General features: G+C 40.2%; 2 protein-coding genes across 2 annotated transcripts; both read right to left on the bottom strand.

The window, feature by feature from the left end:
- Positions 1 to 1,294: 1,294 nt before the first annotated feature.
- Positions 1,295 to 4,799, bottom strand: gdf2 (growth differentiation factor 2). The gene is made up of 2 exons (XM_026177642.1): positions 4,305 to 4,799; positions 1,295 to 3,556 (listed from the first exon to the last, which is right to left on the bottom strand). The coding sequence occupies exons 1-2, from the start codon at positions 4,747 to 4,749 to the stop codon at positions 2,637 to 2,639; spliced, it is 1,365 nt and encodes a 454-aa protein (XP_026033427.1). The 5' UTR covers positions 4,750 to 4,799; the 3' UTR covers positions 1,295 to 2,636.
- Positions 4,800 to 7,346: 2,547 nt separating this feature from the next.
- On the bottom strand, positions 7,347 to 11,686 carry gdf10b (growth differentiation factor 10b). Its single transcript, XM_026177153.1, has 3 exons — positions 11,224 to 11,686; positions 8,992 to 9,902; positions 7,347 to 8,778 (listed from the first exon to the last, which is right to left on the bottom strand). The coding sequence occupies exons 1-3, from the start codon at positions 11,477 to 11,479 to the stop codon at positions 8,587 to 8,589; spliced, it is 1,359 nt and encodes a 452-aa protein (XP_026032938.1). The 5' UTR covers positions 11,480 to 11,686; the 3' UTR covers positions 7,347 to 8,586.
- Between the last annotated feature and the right edge of the window lie 10,373 nt (positions 11,687 to 22,059).

Here is a 22,059-nt window from a genome sequence, read left to right as displayed (position 1 = left end):
GATTATATCATTTTCGCTGATAATAAAATACCTAAGGGTTAACATTGATTCAGAACTGATTCAGAAAGTAGACTGTAGAAATGAAGTGGTGTAAGAGTTAAGATGTTAGCTGTGATAGTCACGCAACAAAACGTACCGGTATTAATGTCAGCAAGATTTAGAGCTGAGTTCCCAACACACATTCAGGAATGAACAAACACAAGAATCATCAGTGTCCATTTCATGTTGCCTTTCGTGGCTGTTCTAATCGCTGTTTTTAAATGATAATATTAAACAGTAGAAGCAGAGACTTAAAGGCTCTGTTGTCCCATGCTGTTGGTGATTGAAGGAACACACTGTTATGAAGCAAAAAACTAATGGAGCTTTTTCCTTGGTTCTCAGGAAACAGGAATTCTGACCCCGACACTGATGTTATTTTAAAACAAGATCAGTTTAGTGCTACAGGACATGGAAGTGTTTGCACAAACTTGTCCCCTCATTGATTTCAACATGGTGGGTCAAACTCAGATAAGACTATGTCACTGACATTTAATATTTACACAGCTGACAGTATAGATTACTGTATGATGAGTGTGTGTAAGGGGGATAACTAATTGTTTTTTCCACATAGTCATTAGTTTATACAGTCATTTTTCCACGATTACATTAAAATGTAGAACCTCACTTTCTCTTTCTCTTTGTTGTTTTCTATAATTTGTGGACTTTTGGAAAATAGCATTCATGGAGACGTTATACAGGCTTTTTTGTAACGCTATTACTCTGTGCAATAAAAAGTCAGCATTGCACAATGTGAATAACTGTGATATTTCTTATTTCATCACCTGCCTCTAATCATCTTATTAGTCTTCCACTGTATAGCAGCTGTTTCAGTACCTAATGAATAATTGTCTTTGTGGATCAGCCAGTCTCCCCAACTGTATCTTGTGTTTTGAGTCCAATTGATATCGGATTTTTAGGAGCAACGGTGATATTTAATGATTAAAAATCTGATATTTTGGCTGTTTTTTCCTTTCATATGCATGTAAAAGACAGATTTCCCTGATTTGTTATATGTATTTGTTTACAGTTGTTTTAGGAACATATTAATTAATTCATGCTCTGGACAGCTATGGTCAGGTCAGCTGGTTAATGTGCTTGTGGTTTTCCAGACTCACGGATGTTGCCAAAAGGGAAGTGGCAGAGTGCCCTCTAGTGGACAAACTGTGCCCTGTTGACACTCACAGCATTTCATTTATTGGCCATAAATATCAATAACAGGTGAGGAGGTGAGTAAGTCAAAAAGGAGACTTCTGGCTGAGAAGAGCCCAAGAATTTTTTATTAATTTCAGGGTTGGAATGCCTTAGAAACAAAATGATGACATCATGCTACATATAGGAGAGTAAAAATCTGCACACTGAGAGCAAATATTCTAATAATTATTATTTCTTTTAAATATACATTTTTCTGTAATTTCTTTCTCTCAGGGATCATAAGTACAGATACACACCTATCAATTTTTGACTTCTGCCCCTCTGTAGTAGCCCATGGTGGGCATGTTTATGCTGTCAATGAATGTAATGTTAATAATTTACAGACTAATACCAGATATATATCAATATAAATAATTTATACTTACAATATCAATATACAGATGTGTTATATCAGCAAATGAGCAGTGATTATATGTGAATTTATGTTTCACCAGCTTATTACAAACAATAATTATACCTATTTTACCTGTAATAGTAAACTCGTTTAACTTTGCTTTTTACATGCTTTTTATTATGTACTCCACACATACAGGGAAAACCTTTACTGTACACATAATGAGAATTAAATACAATAAATGCAAAATGTGTCCCTTTCCTTTGCTCTTCCACTATTCTGTTGGTCTGACAAACCGTCACGCATATCTTACAATGAACTCTCAAAAGCAGCAAGTCTGTCATGCTGTTAGCATTGGGGTATTAATTTAAGTGATTGCCAGTTTTTTTTTTCATCAATTATGCATAGTACCTTACTTCTGACAAAAAATAGGTGCATAGTTTAGAGCAATTCTTTATTCCTTAGTATTCATTTATTTAGAATATTTGCTAGAAAAGTTCTTATCTTGAAGTTTAGCTTCTTCCTAGCTTCACCTAAAATTGAACCTAGGGATGGGAGATATTTTTAGCACAATCAACATCTTGTATGACATCTCTTTTCACGCTGTAGAGAATTCTAGTCCACAATGATAGATTAGAAATACCCCTTCTAGTCTAGAAGAGCTAATCACAGCTTTTTTCACAGTAAAAATAAAATAATATGGAGAACTTAAAGCTAAATACAGGTGGTGCGCGTTTATTATGAACTTTCACGAGGGAGGGTGGCGTTTAACTCCCACATGAAGCCATAGTTTGCTACTGAACTTTTTTCTACATATAAGTCATGTGCATATATCAGTTGAATCAACAGATCAATAAAAAAAAATCAGTAGAATTAATAGAAAAGACTTTAAAAAACAAAACAAAACAAAAAACTCTGGAATATTTTACAACCTTTTGGACCAATACAGGGCATGAAAGTTGCCATATGACCTGTTATCCTTGAACATTGAACTAAATGGAATAAAATTTAAATTTAGGATGATCATTACCTTTGCTAGGGTAAGGGCAAACTACCTGCAGCCACACTCTGCTACCTTCATCTCTTCATACAGATATCTTATAGTGATGCGCCCATTCTCCTGATACATGACTGTGATGGGGTCAAGTTGGATTGGGACGCAGCATGCCATGTTGGCCTTCTTGGGGTCCCTGATGTTCATCAGCGTCTGGATAAGGGCGTGTTTTGATGGAGATGACTCATCCGTCAGTGGATGGTAACACTGGCCGCGACATTCAAAGGCATCATATTCCCGAGGCGCCACGATCCAGCTGTCCCAGCCAATGTCTTTAAAGTTGACCTTGAGCGAGGTCCGCCGGCAGTATTCCCTCGGTGCTCGTCTTTTTGTTCTCTGTGGGTGCTGAGAATCAGGGATCTCGTTTGGTAGCTGATATCCTCTGTTCCAGTCAGCCCCTGAATGTAGGATGGTTTCTTCTTCATGAAGGATCATCTCTCTTAGTTCCTTCTTCATCTCCCTCCTCCTGTTACTGAGGTCATTTGAGAAGACAATCAAAGCCGCAGAGGTATTATCGCCGACGGACACGCTCATGTTTAAACAGCTGGCCCCTGCCGCCCCGCTTCTAGAATCCCCACAATCTTTCATATCCACCGCTACGTCAAAAACAGTTGGTGCAGGGCCTGACTTGATCCAGCTCTGAATAGCCGTGGTCACATCAAACGTTGTCCATGTGCTCTGAGAGCCTGCCACCTCTTTGCCCACCAGCAGTTGGGCCGAGGATGTGAAATTGTTCGTATCGACTTCGTAGACTTTAACCATGATCTTGAAACTGTGGGAGGTGACTCTTGGCCTGAAGTTTGGGAAGAAGAAAAGCTGCAGCTCAGCAGTTGTGATCTTTTCATGGCTGGGGATGCTGATGTTGAACTGCAGCCTGTACTTTGACTTTGTCCCATTCGTCATAGAGAGAGTAAAATCTGTCAAAGAGAAAAAACACCCTGATCACTGATACATCTGAAACAGCAGCAGGGATTGTCATGGTCGGCCACGGACTGTGTACCTATTACAGTCAGAAGTGAAATCCGAGTCTTATTTCATTTTCTGCCGAAATAGTACCCTAACATTGACAATATTATGTTATTTGATAGATTCGATATCTGTCTGTCGAGACCAAAAACAGTTCACGACCACTAGAGATCCAAAGACCACACAGGCAGTAACCATAATACAGAAACTGATGTGTAGTTCTCATTGGCTAATCAATCAAAGGAAATCATCTGGGGATACTTTCGTTGGTACTTTACATCCTGCATCTTCACCAGAATATATAAAATCATGTAATAGCAAAGGAAAAGCCACTGATGAGGGCTTAGAAGTAAATATTTCTCTATTTCTAAGAAGTTTCAGCTCATATATGCTAGGAAATGTTAATATTACCCCAGCTGAACATTTCAAGAAACAACAAAAAAAATAGCAATGTGGGTTTATCAGCTAGTTGTAGCTCTGAAGAGGGAAACCTGTATTACCTGTGTTAGCTGCAAAGATCTAAACCAGATATAACACAAATGTGCATTTCTCAAGGTGGCTTTTCCAGATATGGTTCTTGATTTGGAATACTGGAATAAACAAGACTCATTTTCATGATCCATGAATGTCCCTCTGCCATCAGCTACATGTAACTCAGAGTGTACTTTTGCTGTGTCCAGTTAAATCCAATTCAGATACCTTGCACAGTGAAGCTTCGTATGACATCAGACTGAGGGGCTGCCGAGGTGTCCGAGGCATACTTGTTGTACAGTTCCATCATGAACTGAGGGGGGATGATCTTGCTGTGCTCCTGAGGAACATCTGACAAGTTGAGCTGTCTCAGAAAACCCTCCTTCATGGTTCCCAGGAGGTTCTCCATCCTCGAATCTGTCTCTTCCTCTTCCAGAAGGTCCTCTGAGAGCTGAGAGTAGAGTTCCTCCATGTTCCTTCTGATGTCATTGTTGATAGGTTTACAGTGGCAGGAACCAATGGTAGCCACCAGACTTAAACACACCTGGAACAGGGAGCTTCTGGAGAGCTGCATTTTGAATGTGACTAAACTGGTGAGAACTTCACCGTCTCCCCTGCTCGAAAACAGACTTTGCTGTGGCAAATTTTGAAAATGGCAATTCTCAGTACACATATCAGACTCCTGGTGTCCGCTCCCATGCTCCCAGAGTAAACAGGGGGACTTGTGTCAACTAAAATAGTAGCTTGGCCATGCTTATCACTGCAGCCGATGCCTTCTTTAAAGCTTTGTTATCATTAGAGGGGTGTCTGCTAATGAAGACACTGTAAACAGTTGACAGGGATAATGAAGGGGGTGCTGGAAATTGCGAGGTTACTGAAAAACAGACATTTATAAAATTACTTTCCCCAACTCGGATGTGGCTTCATAACGAAACCAGCCAAAAGAAAAAGAAAAGAAAGAAAAAGTGATAAAATGTCAGCTTGAAGGCGTAACAGCCTTGCTTGTTAAAATCTGTAGCTAGATTAGCATTGTAGCTCTCGTGGTTTCAGTGCTGTGGTCAAAATGTCAAGAAATTTCTAATTAGACAGCAGGATCCAACCAATCCTATCAGTGTGCATATTTCACATTTCACATCTCTGGCATCAGTTTTCTAGCCCATTGCTCAAACACTACTTGTTTTTGCAAATGCAAAAGTTCTTTACAATGACCTAATAATCCCATTATTTACAACCATTATACTCATGTTAAACTTTTGCTAGTCCCACAGAGTCCACTGAGGATACACATTTTGGTGATTAAGTTATGTACAGGCAACACAATGGAGAGCATAACATCCTATTCACAGGGGGATGATGAAATTAACATAATATACACGAAAAGCCAAAGAATTTGGATTGATGTTTCTTTTTAAACATATAGATATTAATAATCACTGTATGTGTGATTGTGTTTGTTTCATTCAGATTGTCCCAACATTAAGGAGGTGATAGAGTATGTAGACATATATGCTACAATCATATTTATACTGATAAAATATTAATAATATAATCTGTGTTTGATTTCAAAATGTATTTATGTTGAGTTTCTTGTCTCAATGGAAACTCTTCCATAAAATGAAAGAAACTAACAATGAGATGTGACCCTATGTGAAGTTTTGGAGCAATTTAATAGCAGTAATGCATTACTGTAAAAGTACAGATAATACAAAAATAAAATAAGAGATTGCATATCAGGCAAGTTCTATATGTTGTGGACTAATCTTAAAAAAGTGTGTGACTGTATCTCTTGTTGTGCACTTCTTCTGTGCGAAGAAGAACCAGACGCAAAGCAGCATATGGAAGAATGTTGACGAACTGGTTGAGCCCAAACCACAAGCCAGTGAGTCTGGGGACGTTGGCTTACATCCGACCTATAGTGGAATTTCTTTCTTCTTCTTCTTCTCAATTATTCAGTCTCTTATTACTTGGTTCACACTGGGTTTCATAAAATGGTTTCGCTGTGGCCCTTTCATGGTCTAAAGAGGTCTGCTCTATGGAGTCCATCAGTGATGAAAGACGAGGAGCAAATGTACTGGCATGGGTACAGCAAACAGTGTAGGCACACAGAAGGAAAACAAACACGATGAGAAAACTTTAATATGATCTAAAGTGCAGTCACCTGATCAGTTGGATGAACTTGTGAAAAGAAAAGAGAAATAATAAAAATGTTTTAGGGTAGTGAGGACTTGATCATGTGTCATACCAGCAATATGTTTTGGCCCAAGCTTTGTTTTCAAGGCATTTGTCAGTATGCTGCATGTTTGTTCCAGAGACAGTCTGGAACCTGAATAAAAACATTTTTAGGCAATAAAAACAGTTAGATTAAAGACCTTAATAATCTCCATGAGGTCTACATTTGTTTCTGTTGTGTGGTGATATTCTCTGAATCTTCAAAACATACATTACATTAACAATTTGAAGTTTAAGTCGTCACTGGTGATGAGCCTAATCGTAACACTATGCTATCAAAAAGTGCTTTTTAAAAAAAATTATTCTCCCAATTATTGGCAATTAGGGGATAAAATAAAATAAAATGTATTTTTAAATACTTTTTTCTTGTCTCCAGACAGCAGGGTTGGGATTTGGAGCTGGGATTGTGGTTATCATCAATAGTGACTCACATATCACATCGATTTATATAAAGTACCAAACAAAAACAAAACTTTTTTTAATCAAATGTATTTACAGGTCATGTAGACTAGCATTCATAACTAAAAAGCACTAACCTGCCACTATTTAAAAAAACGCAAAAACCTGTAACCTGCCAGAGGGTCTGCAGATGGACATTAGCCAAGGCTATAATCTGGCATATTTACATTTGTTAAAATGTTCATTGTCCCTCTTTCTAAATAAATTAAATAAAATCAGTAAACCTACAGATCAGACCTAATGTCCCAATTTGCTGAATAAAACATCAGCAAAGTTGGAAATTAAAGGAAAAGTTCACAAAAGTGTCTGAGGTCAGCACAAATACCCTTTGGCACTGGTTCTTTAAGTGTCTGGAAATCTACTGGAGACATGGAAACCATGACCTCAAAATATATTTCCTCATTTGATGATGTTAGTAGTGTTGAGAGCATATTCATCCAAAGTCTGTAGTAGGTTTTAAACTGGACTGACATCTGCTGATTATTAAGGTATATGATTCAAGCATTATCATCCTCAGGAAATAAGTATTTATAAAATGAAGGTGAACAATTTTGCACTTCCTCTAAAGTGGAATTTAAATGTTTTCCCTCCATCTTTATATATGAAATTTAATGTTACATGACAAGAGGTACAGTGTGTATAAAGTACTGCATGTTATGGTTAGGTATACATACTTTAATACATAAAAACCTACGTTAACAAGTGTTTTTGACAGTATGTACAATTCAGTTTATTTTTACACCAAGCATACACCAAGTCTGTGGTCTATTAAAGCACACATCAGCACATCCCATTAATATTTGATTACAGTTTAGCAATATCTCCTTTAGTTACTGTGGAAATCTACTTTCATTACTGTACACATTAAAAACTGTACATGTCTTTATGGATAAATAATGTTTTAGTGTTTAAAGGAAGTGGTGAATAAACACAGGAAGTACAGAAAGTCATCCAAGTTTGACATCCTTTCAACTGAACAAAATGCACAGCAGGTGGCAGCAGTGCATTGGTTATGTGTGATTGGTGAACGGGCTTAACCCTGCTTTCAATGCATTAACAGTCACCATATGGCAAAATACACTCATTATATACAAGATATAAACAAATAGTTGCTGAGATATAGTTTGAAGAAGATATGACCTCTCATGCATGATAAAGGGCTAAACTCACTAAGTACCACTTAATGTTCGTGTGTAATGATTTCCATGACAAATGCTGAGTAACAGAGAATATGAATATGCTGCCATGTAGCATCTGTGTCCAAAGTTCTTCTTATCAGTTTGACCACAGTTCAGAACATTTGATTAGCCTTTTTTGAGCTCTTTTGAGGAGTCTGAGCAGATTCCCAAACCAAGTCCAGTTAAGTCTGAGTCCAAGGTGATGGTAAAACAACATCCTTCTAAAAACTGAAACAGAGAAAAAACTTGATAAACTGCTCCAAATAAATAAATAAAAAAGCTTTTTAAGGATCAGTGGGAACTTGATCTACTTGCAGGAACTTGTAGATTAAAAGTAATACAAACACGTGTTTCTTTAAGGGCACCCAAGCATTTTCAGAAAATAAACTTGGATGAAAGGCATCTATGAACACTGTTAGACAAGCAGAAAAATACTTAAGGCAATGTCCAATCCTGGCAGACACGAAACAAGGCCATGATCTCGGAAGAAAATTCTGTATGTATCAGTTATTCTCACTGTTTCTCTCTACAACTGTTCTTCCATCTGACACGAGCTTCCTGTTAGGCGCTGAAGCTACACTTTCTTTGTATTCATTGTCTCCTATCTTCATTGATCACAGTTTCCAGCGGCTCATGCAGTGGCCCTACCGGCAGGCGCATGTATCCACAGACATGTTTGGGTAAACCTTTAGCACCATGTTCCTGCTTGGATCCAGGTAAAGGACGCTGAGGGGGCTCATTTTGTCTGGAACACAACATGGCTCAGGCACACCAGGGACAATTCCCACAGCTCTGACAATGCTCTGGATAGTGGCGTGATTGGAAGGACGTGCCACCTGAGGAAGTAAGGAGTTGTAAAGGACTGATTATTAGTAAAATAACAAGAGAACTTTCCTAACCCTTAAAATAAAGTTAAAGTCATGTTTTTATAATAGTTTTAATAGTTTTTCTACTTGTGGATTTGGTAAAATAATGAAGTATTCTACTGACTGAATTAAAAAAAATCAGCTAATGGTTGGAGTGACAATAAGAAGGTTTTCATGTCTTACTTTAGGTATGGGGAATCCACAGGTCCCGGCGCAGTAGTAGGCATCAAAAGCCTTTGGTGCCAACACCCACTCGCTCCAGCCGATGTCTGCAAAGTCTACCCTGAGGTAGCGCCTGGAGCAAACCCTGGGCTCACTCCACTGTCTCCTCCTGGCCTTCTTCATCGTCCTCTCATCAAAGCTCAGCACTTGTGGCTTGCTCAGGCCCTCGCTGCTTACCAGGCCATGCTTTCTTCCCGTTTTGACCACAGTTTTTGCTTTTGCTGGGAAATATGTGCTCTGCCACAGTTCGTGGTTCTTCAGGTTATTGAAGTGCGCCTCCGGTATGTCGTTGGTTTGGATCTGTAGATGAAGCTCCCTCCGAATCCTCGAGGCTGACGTTGAGGCGGATGAGTCATCCCCTGCTGGAAAAGGCCCATACCTCTGTAGTGACATGGCCACGCTGTTTGGTTCATCTATAGCTCGATCGTCGGCATACACCAAGATATACGGCAGGTTGGCTGGTGAGAGGCGTTCTTGGCCATGAGGGCTCCTCTGCTGTACCCGAGCCCCCCCAAATCCCATATCAAACTCCACCATGACCACAAGCTCTTTGACATCTCTGGCATGTTTCAGCACTGCAGTTACGTCCTGCGTTTGCCAAGAGCTTTTCTTGAAAGGAGACAGAGTTACGTTTCCCAGAGGCGTCAGAAAAGCCGAGTTTAGGGACGACCCATAGAAGAGGAGCCGCGAATGAGCAGGATCGGGATGCTGGATGCCTCCAGACGGGTGGCGAGGCGTTCGGAAACGCCACGCCGGTCTCTGGTGGTGGCGGGGCCTCTTGTAGAGGAAGTGAAAAGAGGCGGAGAGGATGAGCTCGGCGTTTTGGATTGAGGACAGGTTGAACTGGAACATGTCTCTGCCCTGTGAGACTCCTGGGGAATATGAAAAGGAATCAGGAGACAAATGAAAAGCTTGGCAAGAAAAAGTTCTTCAGGTTACAAAATGTCTGAGAGAAAAACATTTTCATCCCGCGCACAGTGCTTTTTATGATCCGAATACAGGAAATACACACATAAACAGTGATGTGATGAGCTCAGCTATACAGATCTTTTGCTGAACAGATGCTACAGCCCTGAGGGAGCACCTCTCTCTGAAATGAACAATAAAGACGAGTGAAGTGATCGCACTGCTGCCTTGACCCTTTCCCCTTCTCTTCTTTGCAACTCCTTTATCATGTCACGCTGGCACGTTTGATTCAACTCAGTAACAATGTCAATATATCACTCGCAAAATGTTGCTCAACACATCTGATGGACATAAGCAGCAGCACCAGCAGCATGGAAAACATTAAGCACGGCACGGTTAAATGCCTGCCTCGTGCATGACCAAAAAACCTCACCCTCGAAAGCTACACTATTGAAGTTCAAATCTTGTCTCCTGCACTTCCACCGCAGCCTGAAAGACAAACATTGGGTCGGACCAGCAGGTCTATCATTGACATATGGAAATGCTTATAGCAGAAAGAGCTCCTCTGAGGCTTTATGCGGTGCCTGAGTGTGATAATGGGCTCTTGTCTGACACCTAGGCTGTTACAGCTACTGGGGAAACAACAGTGTTTGAGACATAAAGTTTTCTCAGTTCAGTAAATCACAGCATAGACAGAGGTGAAGACGTTTGGCACAAAGGGAATCGAGGTCTGCTGGGCGATTGACAAAACACCTGTGCTGAGGATGCTAAGGATAAAGAAATGAAAAGTTAAAATTTGAAAGATTAAAAGTAATTCAGATCTTTTAGTCTCTTATCTTATCTACTAAAGTTTAATTTGGACATTTTTTTCCTCCTGTATTTTTTTTAAGTTAATATTTGGTGAAACAAAAATGAAATTAACCGTACAGTGAGAGAACTGCACTTTTATAAAGATAAATACATACATGTTGGTATCCAGATCCACACATTATTAGTTTTGTTGCTTCTGTAATTTCCCCCCTTTTTGCAAATCGACCAATTGCATTAATACGCTGACTTAGTGTTCGACTACAGTAATTATGATATCAGCAACAACAAACCTGCTTCAATTTGTGCTAAAACATTTTAACATGTTTACCAAATAATTAACGTCATCCAATAAAAATGTATAACTGAATATTTACTTTGTAGTTTTACACATGAAAATCTTGTTAAACAAAACCACGCGCGGCTCTGCTCTGACATATTTATCGGTGAATTTAAACAAATATAGGTGTTGTCACTCACTCGGAAGAGCTTTAAAACTTCTCACGGTGTTTCCTTCCTTCTGGCTCTGCGGCTCTTTACTGTATTTCTCGTACACTTTGAACATGTTGATGGTGACCATGTCCCGGTTCGCGCTTTCTTGCGCAAAGACGCGCTGCTCTGCAGAGACTTCGGCACCTTGACGCACGGCTCTTTCCAGACCTTCAGATTGAAAGTAACTCCAGCTGGACTCCAGGACCGCCAGTAAACACAGGGTGTAAAAAATCCGGTTCTCCATCGTAGCTGATGTGGAAGCAGATTCTATTAAAATTATCTTCAATCAATAAAAATTTTTATTTGTCTATTTTTAATAATTAATTAATTTTTAGTTGTTTTTTTTTTTTTTGTAAAAATTTCTTTCTGGTCCTGCCAGTTTGCTGCCCACCCAGACTTCAAATCAATGCCCAGGTTATCCGTGTCAGATCCGAACTCCACGGTTCATGGTCTACAGCTGTTTCTACAATGGGAGGAAATCCGCGCAGACGCTGCTGCTGCAGGATGACAGATGGTGACGCCTCAGAGCGCGCAGCCAACGAGAGCCATGCAGCCCATTATGTGAAGTGCTCATGAGCACTGACAGGCTTCACAATCCAAAACTTCTTAAGACAGTGACCTCTGACAGAAAATGCATCAACACTAAGGACTACATGCTGAACACCATTCTGCGCTATCACTGAGAGTTTTATGAGGGCGTTTAAAAAATAATTATGATGGAGTATAATAATAATTTTGTTTTATCATGCTGCACTGGAAGACTACTTTGAAAATCCAACTAAAACTCATCCATCCATCAATTTTCTTTACCACTTAACCAAATCAGGAACCTATCCCACCTGTGACAGGGCAAAAGGTGATGCACACCCTGGACGAATTACCAGTATACTGCAGGTCTACACCTTTTGTGGTGTCACCATTAGGACTGGTTAAGCCTTTAAAATGTAAATAAAACATATACATGTTGTTACTGTGACATCAGACAGATTTCTCAAGTTCTGATGCTTTAACTTGAAAAAAACAACTGACATCATCAGCCTCAATCTGACTGACAAACCGAAGAAAGCAAAATACCCCCATCAAACAATAGTTTAGAAAAATGATCATCATGCTGTATTAAGTGGGACTTAGAACTAGTGATCAAAACTATAAACTCATCAGGAAAATGTTTACTGTGGTCATAAATAAACCGAGAAGCAGGGATGTTTTGTCAGAGATTTAAATAAACCTGGACTTTTTCTGCAATTAGAGGTCTGGTGGTCATTAGCGAGAATGCAGCTTTAAGGCACTTCCTTCAGCTGTATTGCGCAGACCGTGAATACATGTCCATGTTTTCATCTGCACTCTACAGTCAAGCCAAACGCACACTGATCCTGGCTTACAAGTCATCCCAACATATTCATATATCGTCCATGTCACTCTTTAAACATTGCCCATTATTACAATTCAATAATGACCATGTAATTAACTTCTGTACTCTAACTATCTGCAAGCCATCACCCATTTTGCAAGCAGTTTATACTCAAACAAAGGAGAGGCAATAAAAGATGCTGCAACAACACCTTCTTCATTTCTCCTTCCCTTTGAAGTTTGCCTGAAGGAATTTCTTGGATGACTCCACCATTACAGCACAGAAAAGGTAAAAAGTCTTGAAAAGGGTCAAAACCCCAAGACCTCTTGGGATTTTTGCTTGCTTCAAACAACAACTGCTTGAGGCAGATGATCACCCCTCAAGACTGTGGATCTGCTGCAGATTTCTATCTGTCGAAAGGGAGAAGGTGCCAAGTGCTTTCACAAAGAGAGGTATTGGAGTTTTCCTGTTTAATACTGTAGGGACTCGACCTTACTATATAAAGTGCCCTAGAAGACTTGTGTTGGAGCTATCCTAGCAAAACTGCATTTTAAAACAACACTTGCACTGTTGCTAATATACTGCAGGTTGCTTGTTCAACCATGAAAAACACATATTTGAAACAACAATCTTGTAACACAGAATTAGATATTACTACTGTCTTAGTGTTTACCCACATAGCAAACAGGTCTGGCCCAGATCTGGTTTCAAGCCGGATCTGCTGGCTGACTTCTGGCATGATAAGACGTATGTCATCCAGATATGGGTCAGGCCTGGCATAAATGGCACGGTCTATGCAATGGCATGCCATATCTGGCCCGATTGTGGTTTGGTGTATGTGGCCCAGGCCCATAGAAAACAGGTCTTCCCTGCTGGCACTTTCTGACGGACTGGTGTCATGGCAGGGTGTATGTCAACCAGATGTGGGCCAGGTCTGGCAATGATGGCGCTATTTATGTTCCTATTTTTCTATTTTAGTTAGAAGACCCAAATGCCATTTGCAATACTATACTGCTGTGGTAGCCAACGTTTCAAATGCAGGTTTGACAGGTTTGTGAGTGTACACTTCCAAAACCTAGTAACGGTTTGCTCATCTTTGCCAGTGGGTGGCTGTAGCTCAGGAGGTAGAGCAGGTCACCTATTGATCAGAAGGTTAGTGGTTCGATCCCTGGATCCTCCAGTCACATTTGTCAAGAGTGTGTATGTAGTTAGGAAGCACTCAGTTAAGAGAAAGTTTTTGGTTGGGAGAATGTGGCATGTTGTATAGAGCACTTTGAGTAATCCGGGAGAGTAGAAAAGAGCTGTATAAGAATTAGTCCATTCACTGTCTGAACAGAGTTTTGTCATTTAACTTTTGCACTGTTTTGCATGTTTTGGCACATGTTGTTATTGCATGGCTTGATTAAGGTACACATTAGGCTGACATCTGGGGCCAGCACAGGGCCAGCAGTGTGTCTACAACTGGGCCGTGGCTGCACACCACTTACACATGGCCCACATACTGCAAAGAATGACGGCCCTTCTGTGGCCCAGATCAGGTTTGCCAGAGGTAATCCACACATGGGCCAGCACAGGACCACTAGCGTGTCTGCAACTGGCCTTGTGTCTGGCCCATGTGTGGGCCACCTCTGGCAAACCAGGTCTGGGCCACCAAAGGGCCTTCATTCTTTGCGGTATGTGGCCATGTGTAAGCACATTGTGTGGGCCAGATCCAGGCCATACCAATTTTGCTATGTGGGTATATGTTCGCTTCAGCTGCAGTCAGTTAGCCCTGGGTGATCAGAAAAATGTTATTTTTATACCTCTGGAAGCTTTATTACTAAAGCTAGATCTTCCAAGCTTAGAAAAGCTGAACCATGATGAGTGTTCAGACAGGAGCTTCGCTGACTGATGGCCGAGTCTCAAGGTGAAACACGTGTCATTTTGTTGCCTGACAGTTTCTTTTAGGCAGCGAGTAGCAGAAAAAAAGGAGAGCTGCTTTGTGTGTTTCTGCTGTAGCACAATGGTTTCCCTGTAAGAGACGTGCTCTCACCACCACGGGTCAGACATCCATTAAAATACCTCCTGCTGGTCCTTGAGAGGGATCACAAGGCACTCTTTGACACCACTGTGTCCTACATCAGAGATAAAGGACTCTGCTGGGACTGGGATCCCCTTCAGTAAAACAGTGGCGTGTTAAAAGGTCGTGCTGCTTCAAGGAAAGAGCCAGATAGTATCAGCCTCCTCCCAGAGAGTAATCAAAAGATGTTATCACTCAGCGTGGGGCAGTCTAATTGGTTATAATAGGGTTTGGAAAAGTAACATTGCTCTTGTGAGTCTTCTTTTTGTGGTGTTGTGGTTTTTGTGCCCCATTTCAAAGTAGGCATATGTGACTGTGAAAACGATCAGCACAGTTGTGTTTGTCCTCATCAGAAAAAAAAGGTAAAAACATTAATAATTTGACCAAACACTTATCAAAACCCTTAAGGTGAAATTTTTTTTTTTTGCCTTGGCTGGATTACTATCTGCCCCCTCTGGGATTTGTAGCCCTGGTATTATCTGGAAGTTGTTACAGTGCCACAAAACTGATGAAGAAGCAGATCAGTTAAGATGAATGGGGGCACAAAGTGCATGCTGCTGATATTCGAGACCACCATTCACATTTAATCTGTTAGAAAGAAACAGCGGACCTGTGGTTTCTTTGAAAAATGACTACAGTCGTTTCCGACTTTTGGCCTCATAGTCTTGGTCGTTCAAGGGCTGTTTTCCATCAGGTGGTTTTTGGGTGGCCCCAACCTTTACGTGTTTTCTCACCGTGAGGTTGCCTGTTGAACTTCTTACAAGGCCATCTAAAGGTTTGCCTGAGGTTTGCTTTTTGGGGGATGTGATTGGTGGGAATAAATCCCTTTTTGCTAAAACTTGTCAGATGCTCCTGGCTGCTGCTTTTAACTTAGATTAATGAATAATATAAAATATAACCCATTTCCAAAAATGGAAAAGAGTTGGTTGGTTTTTGTTTTTTTAAGTTAATGGAACTTCATAATAACACTTTATTCTACAGCGGAAACTTTCCCTATTCTGATAACAATATATCTAGAAAATTCTTGCTTTAGGATAATGGTGTTTATTTATTTCATGCGTCATGATCATTGGCTCAGGGATCTGGTCGATAGTCATTTATCGTCCAATATTTTTTCACAAACTCCAGCAGTGTCATCAGTTTTCTTTCACCTGGCCAAAGAACCAACGAGTTTGCACCATGGACAGGCACCATCATTCACCTGCCCAAAATTCACTACTCCAGTCACTTGTCACTACCCCTCCTTCAGTGCTGATCAGATTTCAGTGAAACTTGCACACAATGATAACCTAATAATGGGTTTTCATATAAACCCTGCTCAGGGTCAGTGTCAGATGATTTCTTTTTGGTATAAATAATGTCTTAAACTCGGTTAAGGCTGCCCAAAAACAGGGCTGTGATATGATTTACATAAGATTGTCAATGTTGATACATTTTTCCTACACAAATGATAAAGAAAAAACTTCATAAAATACAAAATCATATAATACTTGAAATATCAATTGCCACATACTACAGAACATGCCTACAGCCTACAGAACAATTGATGACTATACACTAGAGAAGCACTAGGGGAAAAGTCTACAACCAGATGCAAGTGGTTTCTCTGGGTTTCTAGCAATTGCTGTAAAATTGATCGATAAAGCCCTGATCCCAGGCCAAGAGATCAGCAATTGACACTTTGATAACCGGTTGCTTGGGAAAAGTGTTCTGCATCTGCCAGGTTGTAAAGAGGTGTACAATGCTGCACCAGTAAACCTCCTTCCAATAGAGCAGATTTTATACAAGCACCAGTCCTTTTAGTTTATATGTGGAAACTCTTGTTTACCTTCAAAGTAAAAATTGTGCCTCACTGCTGGAACCAACACTTTTTAAAAGGCATAACTTTTACTTTGACGCAAATCTTCTCTGTTTCCTGTTTGCGTTGCACTTTTATCAAGTTTTACTACAGCTTGGAGATTAAAAGGCAACTGTTTGCAGAGTAGTTTGCATCTTCCATGCAAAATACGTGACTCTGGCAATTTAGTAGTGACCACATCAATCACTAGAAGCATTATCTTTGTGACCAATAGTGACAGCCATATGACATATTTTCCTTCCTTTCCTTTTATGGCCATGGTTTCTACGGGCAATGTACCCTGTGCATGACAAAAAAGCCTTCTTTCTTTCTGTACTACACATTTTATGTATTGTGAGCTGGATGAGCTACTACATAACTGATATTCTATTTAACTTTAAGCTTTTGTCAACTCATGGTCCTTTCAGGTACAATAATACAAAGAGAGAAAACTCCACACTGTCATAGAAGCTCAGTAAATTGTGTTTAATACTCACCTGTGTTATTACAGAATCTTTCTCTATCTGCTGTCTTTCACGTCATGATTTGTGCCTTCTTACACTGAATACAAGGTGCTCATTGTGCTCCTCTTTTTATTTCTGGTGAACGCTGAACACAGAAAGTGAGTCATTTCTTCTGAGGAGAATTTACAGTTGATGTTTTGACAGTTTTTGACTATGAAACTTTAAGCTCTATATTGATGCCTGTGCACTGAGCCAGGACTGCTTCAGCACAGTCATTAGCCACATGTTTAAAGGTAATTTAAACCCCGTATTTGAGACACCTCCAGCAAAGTCTGTAAGAACCCTCATTCAACACTTTACTGCCATAGGAGAATTAAGAAAATCTTAGAGAAGACATACCTCGTCATTTTCTGTATTTCAAACTGTTCTATCCAATGAGCATAAATTCTCAGTGATTATAAAGTCGCCTCGTTATTGTGGATTTGCTGCCAGACGTCAAAGGCCCAGTGTCCCACACACGCCATCCATATTAGCAGTAAGGCCGCTAATAATTAGGTGTTGAAGCAGAAATATTAAATGGGTTGACACTCTATATTCCACAAGGACTTATTTGTACTTGATATATGAATAAAGCAGTGGAATAAATGTCCAAAATGTAATTTCCATTCTTTGTAGTTGTGGTTTTGGCTAAACAGAGGAATAGCTTGAGTTTTTTAGGAAAAAGGCTAATTGGCTTTCTCACTAACAGTTATTTTAGAACACAGATCCTAGTTTAACATCGATAGAGTGGTTCCTTGAACATGCTTGTGTTTTTCAGGAACATGAATGAAAACCTTTTTGCAACAAAAGTGCGTGAAAGGGAACTAACATGCATGGTGAAGGTAGCTAGTTCAGAGTCATAGGGGCTAAAGCCTATCACAGGGTGAGCAGTAGGGTTCACTCTGGAGAGTTCTTCAGTCTGTAAGGATAGCTTCCGTTTAAATAAAAAAATCATGTTGTGCTAAACTGAAACATGTTGAACATCTATGCACTCAATATCAAGCCTAAAGCCTAGATTAGCCTAAAGCCTAGACTGGCCTAGCTAAGCATAAAGGTTATGTGTGAGGTAACAGCTCATCTTGTCAAACCTGACAAACTGTGCCTGTCAGCCTATATGAAGTCCAATAAGTATGAATTTATATGTCTTTTAATTTATTTGTGTAAAAACAGAGATGCAGAAATGTCCAACTTCATTTGTTAAGGGTACCCAAGACATGTCACTCAACATGTCTGACAAAAATCCAGTTCTACATGTGCAGGTGGTTCAGCTAAACTTTTATACACTATAGTATAGCATATTCTGTTTCTTTTTTACAAGCATGTGGGTTATTTTTCTTTCTGTCCTGACCATTTACCTTCTTAATCCATAAATGTGGATTGCACTAACTTAGTATACCCTTCTACATATACCCTGTAGTATAAATGTAATCATGTTCAAAGTCTGCATTTTATCCATGCGTTAAATAGCCTTAGAATAGTGCTAGGCTAGCTTGTCCTCTTTTCAATCTTCTTGCTAAATTATGCTAACAGCTTTAGCTTGCAGACAGAGAGCAGTATCAGTCCTTTTATCTAGCACTCTGAAAGACCTCGAATAATCGCCACCTTAATGTTTTGCATGTACCTGTGCATTGTAAGGGCCTTTGGAGGTTTTTCAGCAATATTGTAAGTAATAATTGTACAGCAATATAACTACCAGATGAATAAGCAAGCCAAAATTCACATCCTCTATTGCACACCGAGACTCATTTAACATTTTTCATTTGTATGACATCATCGATGAATCACCTCTCCGCCACCTCCTCCTCTTTCTTCTGTGCAGGGTGAAATTGAAGTGTAGCTCGCACAAATATGCTCTCATTCACAGAATATTTGCCTGGGGTGCTCATCAGGACATGGGGAGGAGGACAGACGAGCCCACCATGTTTTTTTTGGCGTGAGACCCCATCCTTCATCCTCCCCCTTTTCCTCCCCTTGACTTGTTTTCATACTGCTGGCTGGTGCTGAATGACCATTCATGCTCACCGATGCTGGATGTGGCTGTTTGTGTTCGAGTGTGTGAGCGCCCGAGGGGCATGGCATCCCTTCATCTCATGTCTGCCAAGCCACACACAAACACACGCATTCACACACACAAACAGCATAACCCAATCCAGTCTGGGCTCTGTGTCATACCTCCCTCATAGCCAGCCAGAGTCATGCCACTTCAGCTCACATCAGCATCACTCAGACAAGAATGACAGGTCCACACACACACACACACACACACACACACACACACACACACACACACACACACACACACACACACACACACACACACACACACACACACACACACACACACAGAGACCTCTTGCTCTCTGGGAGATATCCGGTTGTCTCATGCACAGTGGTGCAAGTAGGTGCAGCAGTGCCAGCTGGAGTCAGAGGGGAAATTTGACCATGACAAATTTACGACTGCAGATCGTGGTACTTTGCCAAACTTTATGGTAAAAAAATAAAATAACTGCGGACATGTGAAGAGGTTTAAATGTCATTTGCGCATTCCTGCACCACCTTGTATCTTGACAGAAAACCAAATCCACAAAACCTGCGTGCGAGTCTGATGTTCACTGTGCATCCACAACATTCAGTTTAACTGTGTTTCTTTGACTGCTGTATTTTACAGTGTAGTCAGAGAGAACATAAAGGAAATCTTAGAGTAGGCGCAGTTGGAGGGGAAACAAATGGGATGGGGCAAAGTTACATGATCTTCACAAGTTCAAAGGCTTTCAGTTTAACCAAAAGATCTCCCTTTTGAATGTCAAGAGAAAACAGAAAACATCAAGCGACGGTGTTTATGCCATGTTCTCTACTCAGGGATAAACTATAAGCTGAATAAAACCCAGAAGAACAGGGCACTGTTTTCCAGTTTAAGGTCTAATAATCAAAAGGCGATACGGTGAAAAATTTAATTATATTCAGTTTTATTTATATAGCACCAAATCACAGCAGCACTTACCTAAAGGCACTTTATATGGTAATGTAAGGACCCTGAAATAATAGAGAAAAAATCCCAATGATCAGACAACCCCCCTGTGAGCAAGCACTTGGCAACATTAGGAAAGAAAAACTCCCTTTTAACAGGAAAAAACCTTCAGCAGAACCAGGCTCGAGGAGGGGCGGCCATCTGCAGTGAGAGTGAGGGGAGGAAGCCAGGACAAAAGCCACACTGTGGAAGAGAACAAAGAGTTATGTATAGCTCCAAACTGATCTATCTATCTATCTATCTATCTATCTATCTATCTATCTATCTATCTATCTATCTATCTATCTATCTATCTATCTATCTATCTATCTATCTATCTATCTATCTATCTATCTATCTATCTATCTATCTATCTATCTGAAATTGAGTTATGCTGAATTAGTGATGCGGGTGCTATGCATAACAAATGTGTGTCATTACATATTTTCTTTTTTAGCTCAGCTGTATTAAAAATACTATAAGACGTCACTAGTGAACCAAAATTGCCATCCAGTTTAATTTGAGTTGCTAAACCAAAATAGCTACCTAGTGCAAGTGGCCTAGTTTTGCCAGTTTAAACCACTTCTGCTGGTATATATTTACAAAACAGCTGTATTTAGCTTACCAGGTTTATTAGATAAGCTAGCAAATAGTTCTTACCACTAATTTAGGCCATTTTTCATTCAAACTTCGCCTACCTTAAAGGAAAATGATGGCTTTGTACAATGTGGACTGTGATTATACAAGTAATCTGGCAATTTTGCCAGATGAGCTAACACTTACAGAATATTACACAAATCATATTACATAATCTAGACCTGTTTTGGCAGTTTTTTTAGTAGTAATGTGATAAAGTAAATATAAAGTAAAGGGTAATGGGTTTTTTCAACATTTATCAAAATACCAAACTGCTCATTCACAGATAACCAATGAGCAGTTCGATGTTAAGCAGTCAAACAACCTCTGCTGCCAGAAAAGAGTCCATTATACTGACTAAAAGTTATGCTTGAATTCCCAGAAAGTCCTCCCATCACAGGTTCTCTGAACTGTGGTAGCTTCTTGTTCAACCTGCGCCCCACGATCAGTGTCAGCTTAACCCTGTGCCACGGGTCTGTCAGAACTACACATGCAGACAGGCTCATTCATCATCCCACTGGAGACAATGGGCCTGATGACTAACCAAAGTAATGAGCAGCTCTCGGCTGCGCAAGGGCTTCCCTCCTGAGATCCAACTAGCATGTGCAGAATCCAAAACCACAAGAACCCCAACACACCCCATGCAGCACCACCGCCATGTGGCTCCACGCAGACAAGGCCAGCAATCAGCGTGATGGATTTAAGCTCTGACACGCTTTCCCTCAAGCGACCCAATTAGAAAAAAAAATACTTTTGCGGGTTGTTTTTCTCTTTTTTAACAAAGCTCAAAGTTCTCATTGTGTCTTCCTGTTTGATCCGGTGATAAATGTCCTGTGCTGGAGGAAGATGGATTGATTTTAAAGAGGAAATTAAGTTTCATTATGGTTCAGAATAAGGAGTTGGGGAAATCCCTTTGCACAAAAGGAAAGTGAGAAAGCAGATCTTAAGCTAGGTGCTGAGCTCCAAACCAAAGAAAGACAGGCACAAAAAGGCTTGAAAACTCGCAGACAGACCAACATGCAGTTTTGAAAAATGAGTCCAATGTGCCGTCCAACAGCAGATTCCCAGTGAGGAGTCTCTGGGATTCACTCGCTCTCACTAAGAAGACATGTCATAAGGAGTCCCAGACCTTACAAACTTTATCTAAATCTAATCTCAGTCTGTGACTGCGTGACAGACGAAACTCAATGTCTCCCCTGAGAAGACCGCTCATTAGAAAATGATGTTCACTCTTCTTGAGTGTTGTCAGGACTGCAATTTTCTAGAAGGGAGTTGTTTTGGCAATTCCTCCTCAGAGGCCCCTGTCTGAGAACAATCATCCAAGATGTGTTTGTCAGTTATTTGAAAAATTCACAACAATCTCAAATTGGACCTATTATTCACATCTTAGACTTCTGCACCAGCTGTATAAAAAAACAAAACAAAACAGCC

This window comes from Astatotilapia calliptera, chromosome 8 (assembly GCF_900246225.1).
Source record: "Astatotilapia calliptera chromosome 8, fAstCal1.2, whole genome shotgun sequence".
NCBI lineage: Eukaryota > Metazoa > Chordata > Actinopteri > Cichliformes > Cichlidae > Astatotilapia > Astatotilapia calliptera.
Note: the sequence above shows the minus strand (reverse complement) of the source record. Positions and strands in the feature narration are given on the sequence as shown.

Coding starts and splice junctions, on each gene's coding strand:
- gdf2 (XM_026177642.1), bottom strand. CDS start 4,749: ATGTGTACTGAGAATTGCCATTTTCAAAATTTGCCACAGCAAAGTCTG. Junction 3,557..4,304: donor ACGAAGCTTCACTGTGCAAG/GTATCTGAATTG, acceptor TCTCTTTGACAG/ATTTTACTCTCTCTATGACG.
- gdf10b (XM_026177153.1), bottom strand. CDS start 11,479: ATGGAGAACCGGATTTTTTACACCCTGTGTTTACTGGCGGTCCTGGAG. Junction 9,903..11,223: donor AAGTTTTAAAGCTCTTCCGA/GTGAGTGACAAC, acceptor CATATTCCCCAG/GAGTCTCACAGGGCAGAGAC. Junction 8,779..8,991: donor GTGGATTCCCCATACCTAAA/GTAAGACATGAA, acceptor TTACTTCCTCAG/GTGGCACGTCCTTCCAATCA.